The sequence below is a fragment of the Ceratotherium simum genome, chromosome 1 (assembly GCF_057802395.1).
Source record: "Ceratotherium simum simum isolate JZ-2026a chromosome 1, ASM5780239v1, whole genome shotgun sequence".
Taxonomy (NCBI): domain Eukaryota; kingdom Metazoa; phylum Chordata; class Mammalia; order Perissodactyla; family Rhinocerotidae; genus Ceratotherium; species Ceratotherium simum.
The window spans coordinates 20,527,737-20,537,719 of record NC_141900.1 but is presented as its reverse complement, the minus strand read 5'-3'; the positions used below and the strand labels follow the sequence as shown (position 1 = coordinate 20,537,719).

Below are 9,983 nucleotides of genomic sequence, written 5' to 3'. Positions count from 1 at the left end.
GAGGGTAGCCAATAAAGAACATGTTACCAAGGAAGTCACTACTTGGGTACCTGGAGCTCAGTCCCACCAGGGAACTCTGGGAGTCCAGGGGCAAGGGAGGTGACACTTACACATCAGTTCTCATCAGCCATTGACTGAGGACTGCTGGGGATAGGGGACACTGATTCCGTGGCACTTCCAGTCTGCCCTGTGGGTAAGCAGAGAGAGAGCTCTTGTCTAGAGAAAGTCCTCTGGGAAAAAGATGCAGGGGCTTAAATGGTAAAACCCTGGGGAAAAGTGGAGAGAACCAACAGTCTCTGCTATGAGTACTGAGTTTTCCAAAAAGCGTTTCCTAAAAATGAATGTTCTCCTGTAAAGTCATCTTGTGTATGAACCGAGCTTAACAGGAGAACTCTGAAGAGTTTTCAGTGAGAACGGAAATCTTGGAGATGTGTTTGGAAGCAGGTCATTTTGGTTCAGGTTGAGTGGACTGCATCTGTTGGGGGGTGCTTTCTGAGTTCAGTTTGGGTTTTGTTTGTGACAACTCTCAACAGCCTGAGAATCAGAACAAGTTACAAAGAAAAGATCTGACTGGAGTACCTGACTGGAGAAAGCAGCCCTGCCTTTCCTTCTGGAAGCCGGCACTTCCTCTGGGGTTGCCTTCAGAAGGGCAGCTACCTGCTGTGGGCTGATCCTCCTTCCTAGAGCCACTCTGACCACTCTTTCCAAGACCAAGAACCTCAGACACGTGTGCACATGCATACATGCTCACTTAGGGGACCAGAATGTTAGAGACACAACATCAATGAATTTTTTTCACATTCAGGCATATTTTTTAAGACACCTCACCCTTTCAAACAGTAAACAGTCTAATTATATAAAAATATATAATAGAGAAGTACATACCTTCCACAGCAAACAGACATTGAGGGCCTACTGTGCACCAGGCATTCTGCTAGGACATGAGGATGCAGAAATGAAATGCCCAGTTCTTGTCTTTAAGGCTCACACAACGCCAGTAGGGAAGATACCTCTGTGAATAGACACATGATACTCCAATGTACTCATCGTTATGTGTGTGAACAATGCACCAACAACCATGTGTAGGCATGTAGAAGGCAGAGGCCTTCAACTACCCTTGATAATGTTTGGAAAGCATTCTCAAAGGATATTTGGATATTTGGGATGTCTCAGTTTTCGAGGAAAAGGAAGAGGGTAGGTTCCTCTCTGAATTATTTTCATTGATTAATCTGCTGAAAATCTCTATGTTGACTTTTGAAAAGTCAAGCTTACATCAAAGAGTCAGAGGTAAAAAGGTAGAAGGAAAAGGAACAGTCACATGATAGCTTCTCCTCAAATAGAGACAAACTGAGTCTGACTAAAGTCAGAAACGGAACAAGAAAAAGAGGCAAAAGTATACATATTAGTTACACGCATCAAGGCAACAACTCAAAATTGGGAAAGAAAGCAGGTGAGGAGGAACGGAGGCAAATCTTCACTTTTCTAGAGGAGACAATAGATATTGTCTAAAACTGATAAATTAATAAACAGGGGAATGTTAGTATATTATTTCAACTATTAAAGTAGCTGCTGCAATAAAACTGGAAACTGTTAAAAGAGATTGTCTCGGGGGAGGAAGACTGAGTATGAGACGGGAGGAAGTGGGCTGGCTCTTTTCATCACAAGGTCACCCATGTGGTTTGATTTCTTTTAACAATATGCACATATTGCCTTGACAAAATCGAAATTAAAAAATTCAGTCTGCCACACTCTACCTGGTAAATTGTTCCCATCTCAAAAATTATGTAAGTGCAATCAGTTTTTGCCATTAAGGAGCGATTCTAATTAATTTCCTAGAGGTGTTCTTTTCTTCTCTCTTCTCTCCTCATTCAGTCCTTGGGGTCAGGAAACATCTAAGAGGAATATGTATAGCTCAGCAGTGTAATGTCACGAGATCATTAGGCCTGCTCATCTTCCTAATCCGTGCTCCATCCCCTCCTTCCCTTGCCTTACAACTCCCCATAGAGCTCAGGAAAAGAAGGTCCAATCGCTGCCTCAAACAGGAGCCCTGCCCCAAAGCTCCTGGCTTGATGTTTACATGTAAGGGCTGAAACTAAGCAGCTAAATGGGCTGTGTGTTGGTCCCTTTTGAGCTGACAGTCAGTCCCTCCCCCTCAGCGGGTCCAGAACACTTGCCTGGTGGAAACCTCAGTGCCCAGAGCTGAGATAAACTGCTAGCAGGAAGGAAATGATTTCAGGCCAGAGGCCACAGAAAGAAACAGCAGGGAAGCCAGGCTCTGCCAAAACCGCTTTCAGCAGCCAACCAGGTTTAGGTGGACAGTGAGGACACCTTTGCACTTTGTTCCTTTGTCTGTCTGTTTACCTGAAATAGAGATGGAATGTGGCTCCCAGAAGGCCTGTGGGGGTGTTGCTGTGCTTCCCCGCCTCACAGGCTGATGAGAATAGACAGGACGAGGCGCCAGGAAGCTCACCATCAACGCCCCTGTTCACCTCACACCCTGCCTGCCGTGGACCAGAAAAGGTGGTCATTGAATGTTTTTTTTTTTTCCTGTTCCATGATAGATGATTTCTGTTTCTACCATGGCTGCTGAAGAACCTATTGCAGCTGTCAGGACAAATCTGTTGAGGCTTTCTGCTGCTCTGGGTGTCACATACTTGCACCCCAACTTTCCTCTCATATCAGAGACATCCAATCGTCAAATTAAGAGTCTGTTTTGCATGGTCCCTGAATTGGTGTTCTCTTGTATTGGCCAAGAGCCATTCCCCTGAATCACAAGTAAAATCATCGAAGCCTGGTTGGAGGTTGGGAAGCCTCTCTAAGAACCAGAAGTCTGTTCCCTATCTGTGGAAGAAGAATGTCCTATTACAGTGAAGAAGCAATGGACGAGGGAGAAATGGCATGTGCTATGGGGAGCGTTATTCAGCCCTCCTATCTGTGACAGCCACCAAAGGCAACAATAATGAAGAAAAGAGATAGCATGTAGACAGGTTGATGGGAAACGTCTGTTAGGGACAGCTCTTACAGTGACTTAAATAACTCCCGCTCTGCTCTGCCTTGATTCTAGGATCTACTGGACTCATTGAATCACTTTGAACACAAGTTAATCCTGCTACCAGGAATCTAAGAAAAAGAAATTGCAAGTTATTCTTTTCCACTGTTACGACTTCTTCCAGTCCTTATGAGAGTGTTCTTCTTTTACAATACTTTGCATTTCGATCACAGATTTTCTTTTCAGTGCTCATTCATTCTACAAGAATAGATTGAGTGATATATTGAGGAGTGTATTGAGTATATGTGGAGGAGGCAAAAGAGATGCTTAGAAATACATACATGGCTATCCCTTTGGTGTACTCAGCCTTCAGACCATCTCCTAATCACTATCTTAGAGAGACAAACACAAATCCACGAGGACATTGAAGATGGTAGAATGTTTAATTTCCTTTTCTTTCCAAGGCATTTAATTTTCAAAATAATAATAGAACTTTTTTTCTAATTATAAAAGTAATACATGCTCAGCTCACTGTAAAAAAAAAAAAAGAAAAAGAAAAATCAGACCATACAGAAAATGAAAAACATCCTATATCATTCAGAGCTTAAGTAGAATATGATGGGGGTAGATCCTTTCATGTTTTGCTCTGTGTATATATAAACATATTTCATTTTCAAAATTAAGATTACACTATACATACTGTTTAATAACCTGATATTTTCATTTAATGTCATGAATGTCACTCATTTAATATAGATCTACACTCATTTTAAATGGCTGTATGAAAGTACCACAATTTATTTATCCAATCTCTTAGTTGGGACATTAAGGTTACTGTCGATTTTTTGCTGTGATAAACAACCTAATGTGTACAACTTTGTTCTATTGTTATCACGGTTTATTCAGAGCATTTTTTTTTTACAAACATTTATTGAATGCCATTCATTGGACTTCAAGCTCACAACCCGGAATTGAGACCTCAGTCCTGTCTGTGCTGAGCAGAAAAAGGAGGAGAGTGACAGGCAAGACTATCTCAAGAGCCAGGCTTGTCTAGGGGAGGAATATCAAAGTAGAATGCTCAAGAAAACAGCAGATGGGCCGGCCCAGTGGCTTAGCTGTTGGGTGCGCGCGCTCCGCTGCTGGCGGCCCGGATTTGGATCCCGGGCACGCGCCGAGGCACTGCTTCTCCAGCCGTGCTGGGGCCGCGTCCCACATGCAGCAGCTAGAGGGATGTGCAGCGATGACATACAACTATCTACTGGGGCTTCAGGGGGAAAATAAATAAATAAATGAAAATTATAAAAGAAAAAAAAAAAAAAAAGAAAACAGCAGAGCCAGACCTTGTTTGCCTTTGCTCTTTGTGATCCTTACAGATACTACTCAGAATCATAATCATGGAATTCGTTTTCTCATTGGTAAAATGGAATTAATGATATTACCTGTCACTTAGGGATATTTGTGGGGCTTGAACAGTATATTGTATGTAAAGTACTCGGCTCGATGCCTGGCATACAGTCAGTGCTCAGGAGAGAGAGCTATTATCATTGTAGAGAAACCTTAAAATCTCAGCCAGTAGTCTTACAGGGAACAAGAATCACAGCTGATTTCTCAGCTTTTTGGGAGCTGTCCTGACTGGGGATGTGATTTGACTCAGAGTATGACCACATCCATAAAACAGCAAACCACCCTTTCCTGGGGTTATGTCCGTTAGCGCCTTTCTTCTGCCTTCCAGCCAAAGGCTTACCCTAAATGGACTTGTATCTCCAGTACTTGGATGTCATCCTTGGTGCCTATAAAACCTTCAAGAATTATTTTAACATGCTTAACTCCAAATAAGCACTAAGAAAATGTATGGATTTCTTATTTTATTATTTGTCAAGATAGGAAAGACTTCACGGGGAGGTTTTAGAAACTGCTTTGCTCAATTATACTCTCTTTCATCTCCTCTTTGTCTCTCCCCAGGGAGGATAAGTGTTAAATGCTGACTTTGATTCCTCAAAACAACCCTGTAAAGTAGTTATTATGTCCATTTTACAGATGAGAAAGCCAAAGCTATAGCAAATAAAATGACTTGGCCACATTTGGAGTTGGCCAACTCAGGACTCAAACGTTCATCTGGCTGATTCCAAAGCTCAGGTGCTAATAATCTCAAACTTGAATGAACATTTGGGGACCTTGACACTGATTCAGCAGGTCCAGCTGGGATCCTGGAATCTGCACATTCACAAACACCCAGGTGATTGAGATCCAGGAAGGTCCAGGACCACACCTGGAAAAGCGCTGTCCTTGGCCATTCAGTATTCACACAGCCTGGTTTCTGAGGCAAGCATCCCTAAGCCCATAGAATTTTCTGCTCCTGGTCATCACCGAAGTAGCTTTGTTGAAATTTCAATCCACCTCGGAATGGAGCCATGCGTATATTTTGGATATTTGCTGACTTATAAAATGGTTCCCAGACCAGGCTTGGGACATATCTGGTTTCTGGATGATTCTGCTGTATCTGTTGAAGTCTTCTTTATCATCTCCCCAGGACAGAGTCAGATCAACTGCACTGACCTTTCCTCCTCTGAAATCCTAATTATCTATCCTCCAGGCCATCTTATCTTATCCTCTGCTGACCCCATTGGCTTTCCTACTTCACAAAAGGTTTCTAATGTTTTACATCAGTGTGGGGAAACGTGGTAAATTGAGAAGATTTGTGATATTGTATGGAGGAGGCAGCGTGGGGTACAGCGGTAGTTTTCAAACTGGGTTCCATGAATCCTGGGAGAGCCACAGAGCTGCAGTATGGAGGAGGGGCGGGGGAAGAGAGGAAGGCCTGGGCAGGGTGGGGGTCTGAGCTTGATTGCGGCAGCTGTGCTCAATTCTGTTTCATATATAGAACTGGAGTTCTGAAAAGATTCACTTGAAAAAAGTTTTACACCAGAAAAAAATAATGAAAAACTAGTGGAAAAAAAAATCAGTCTACATCAGAAGAATTCTAATCCAACTCTTCAGCTTACTAGCTGGATGACTTTAGGCACATTTCATCTGCTGGGCCTCAGGGTGCTTACCTGCAAAAAAAACAAAGGTTGACATAGTTGATACCCATCTTAATCTGCCAGGGCTGCCGTAACCAAATACCACAGACTGGGTGGCTTAAACAACAGAAATATATTTTCTCACAGTTCTGGAGACTGGAAGTCCAGGATCAAGATGTGGGTAGGTCTGACTTCACCAGAAGCCTCTCTCTCGGGCTTGCAGGTGGCCATCTTCTTGCTGTGTCCTCACATGGCCTTTTTTCCATGCAGGCACACCCCTGATGTTACTTCCTTTTCTTATAAGGACACCAGTCCTATTGGATTAGGGCCCTACCCTTATGACCTCCTTAAAGGCCCTATCTCCAAATACAGTCACATTTGGAGGTTAAGGCTTCAATATATGAATTTTGGCGACACGATTCAGTCCCATAACAATGCCTACGGCTCATTTCAAGAAACACCAGAGGTTTGTTAAGCAGCTACTATATGCTGGTCCCTGCTCCAGGTGCTCGGGACAGAGAGGCTTATCAGAAGTGGCCTCTGCACTGGAAGAGTTCACTGTCTAGATGGACTAGGCAGGCTCTGATAAGCGATGACTGGGGCAAAATGGGGACCCAAAAGAGGGAAGGGAGCGTTCAGGAACTGCCTTCCCAGGAAGTCTTGAGATGAGATATGAAATATGAGAGGGTGTTCAGCAGTTAGAAAACTGGAGGAAGGGCATTTCCACAGAAGGGGCAAAGACCTAGAGGGGTCACTTCAAGACCTACAGGTCACATTCAGGAGGCCGGAGCACAGTCTGAAATGGGGAACCCCTGTGGAGAGGCTGGGGTAGGGAGGCGAGAAGACCAAGGAAGGCCTCATGGGCTGTGCTGAGCAACTGCACTTACTCGATAGCAAAGAGTTGCCTCTAAAAAGTTATAAGCTGAAGAACAATCTATTCACTTCTGCATTTTAGAAAGCCCTAAAATTCCGTAATTCAGCTGGTCTCTGGCTCTCCCTTACCACTGTGTCATTTGTGGCTAACCCATGTCAGCCGGTCAGTGATGGATTACACATGTACTAAATGCATTCATTCTTGGTTACTTCTCTAACCGGGGCTGTGGAGTGTGCGTGTGTGTGTGTGTGTGTGTGTGTGTGTGTGTTGATTACATCTTGGTTATAAATTGCCTTCTGGACTCTGCAGTCCACTTCCCTTTGGTCTAGAGAGGAAGCATGCCTCACACTTGAATGTCTTATTTCATTACAACAAACACCCATTCAGACAATTAGAACCAGGACTATTACATTTGTGGTTATAAAAGCATGTCGTGCTGGTGGTCCTGAACCCTCTGCCTGCTAAAGTCTCACTCAAGACCGTAGGTCGATATCCTAAGAAACAAAAGTCTTACCACTTCCTGGAGGACAGAGTTGATGGTTTTATGGAGCTGTGCCTTACTGGAATTTCACAGAAGCTTGTCGAGTAGTTAGGAAGAAGAACAGGGAGCATCAGTTGGGTTTTTATACATGGTTTTTAGTAATCTGCTTATTAATAACATTGATTCTAGTGCTCTCTGAGAAATTTTCAAAAGATAGTCCCTTCACTATTGTAAATTCTGTGCTAAAAGAGGACAGACATTAAATAAAGCAATTAGATGCACAAATACAGATATATCAATATCTGTTGTTCTGGAAATATAATTTTAAAAAAATCTTCCCCAACCCAGAAAACCTCTCCATAAAGGTAGTAGAAAAAGAAAAGAGTTTTATTATTGAATAAGGATTAAACCAGAATGTGATGCCCATCACAGGCCATCTGCTAAGAGATTGCAAAGACAGAAGGAAATCTCACTCTTACATAGCCAAGCAGAGACAACCCAATGCATACATGTTTTCAGGGTAAGCATAACTGGTCTCAAGAGGACTTGACAGCACCATTTATTACAGATAGTTCACCCTAGATTTACTGGGTTAATTGAGGATGACCATCTGTTAGTTAATTGGTTTTATACAAAGGAAAAATAAACTCCTATCTTTATGACAGAGGTGGTTTTGCAACTTGGAGCAAGTTGCCCCCTGAAGTTAGGCCGCCACAGAAACCAGGAGATAGGGGTGCTATCTCCCTTGATGTTTACATTTCAAAGAGACACTCCCAGGCCCTTGAGAAAGACATTCCTGGCTCATAAAGCTGTCAAGAGCCTTATTTAGTTTCTAAAAAGATTTACACACATTTCAAAGAAACAGAAAATTTACAATTACAAGATTTCTAAATGCTCTAGGTAAAAGGCGGGGTGTCTCTTCCCTTATTTTCAACAGGGAGAATTAAGCCTCTTATTTTTACTTTTTATTTGTCCTTACAACATCAAGGTAAAAATCTAACTTCAAATGATAACAATCGTTTCAACAACAGGAATAGTTAACATATTATAGTACTTGCTACGTATTAACTTACTTAATGCTCGCAACAGATGTATGAGCAAGGCTAGTCTTATCCCCATTTTACGCATGAGGAAACTAGGCCCAGTAACGTGCCCAAGGACACAGAGCTAATAAGTGGCAGAGTTGTAGTTCACACCCAGTCTGTCTCCAGTGTCCCCAATCTGAACTATTGGCCATCCTCTCTCAGGGAAAAGTAAATGCTTACATGATTTACTGTTGGTTGGTATACATGGTTGGTATATATGTGATATTTCTGGAATGACATAGCACTACTTACACTATTCTGCATTAAAAAAAAAAAAAAACCCATCAACATTTATTGAGCTCTTTCTATTTGCCAGGTTTGCTCATTATGTCATCAACACCTTACAAACATCATCTCAATCAATCTTCAGGACAGCCTTGGGAAGGGGGTACCCCCATCTTTCAAATGAAGCACAGACATGTTAAAAAAACTTCTCTAGAGTTAACCATCCAGTGAGTGCTGGAATTAGGATTCAAAGCCAGAGAAAATGGCTCCAGAACACATACATTTAACCAAGAATCTATATGTCTCCAAGAAAAGCAGGAAACTTGTATTATCAAGGAAGGCCAGTTGACTCTGAAGACAGTGTTTGGAGAAGAAGAGAAAGCCTGTGAGGTAGACCTTGTTGAGAGAGAGAGAGAGAGAGAGCATATCTCCTGCAGAGAAGTATGGACAGAAGCAAGGAATAGAGAAATGATACAAATTATCATCGGTAGTCTTTCCCCTCCAGGAAGGAGAAGAAGCTTAGAGGAAGATGTGTGAGGTGGAATATTCAATGTCAACACACAGAGATGAATTTATTATTTTAAGAAGCCAACACGTATTTGGGTTCTCTGATTTGCAATTTCATGTGTGGTAATACTCAATTTGTTTTTGCTTTTATTTATATTTTTAAACGAATGTCATGACTACATAGTGAAGCATTAGTCGTGAGCTAGTTCATGAAATGGGAAGGCAAAACATTTATGAAGAATTTCAGAAGAGTGCATAGAAGTCGCTACAGTGGGGAAGGCACATTAAGATTGGACTCCCAATGTACTAGCTCTTGTGAAATGCACTAAGAAATGAGGGTGCTACCCTCTCACTCTGCCAGAGGTATGTTTTTTGGGATTCGTTAATAAAAGCCTTTCAACCTGTGTAAAATATGGAACGGCTGCGTGTTAAAAGTGGACAGTCAATATTGTTGGGATTAATAAAACAGCACCAACGTTCTTTTCTCAATGTGCCTGGGGAAAGCCTACCAAGTAATTGTGCCTCTTTTCTTGCCTTGAATAGATTCTACAGTCTTCCTTAATGGGGACAAGATGAGGAAGAAGGGAAAAGAGATGTTCATGAATTGACGATCACAATTCCTTCTCATGAATTACTTACTTTCTAGAAAAGATCACTTGAGAAGGTGTTGTAACCAGTGTCCAAGGCTAATTGTCCGTTGCATGCAGGAGTAGCACAAAGTTTCAGGACCTGATTCTTAGGGCATTTTCTGTCCCCTTTCAGCCAAGAAGATCCACATGAGTGGCCAGAAGAACAGTTGTAG

The 9,983-nt window shown here is 42.3% G+C and overlaps 1 protein-coding gene across 1 annotated transcript in view; it reads right to left on the bottom strand.

Moving 5' to 3' along the window:
• Window positions 1–3,347: 3,347 nt before the first annotated feature.
• Window positions 3,348–9,983, bottom strand: part of LOC147918156 (uncharacterized) — a 98,974-nt gene continuing 92,338 nt past the window's right edge. Inside the window, exon 4 of the mRNA XM_087441026.1 lies at window positions 3,348–6,042. Within this exon, the coding sequence (XP_087297152.1) occupies window positions 6,039–6,042 (4 nt within the window). The 3' untranslated portion in view covers window positions 3,348–6,038. The remainder of the gene's footprint in view (window positions 6,043–9,983) is intronic.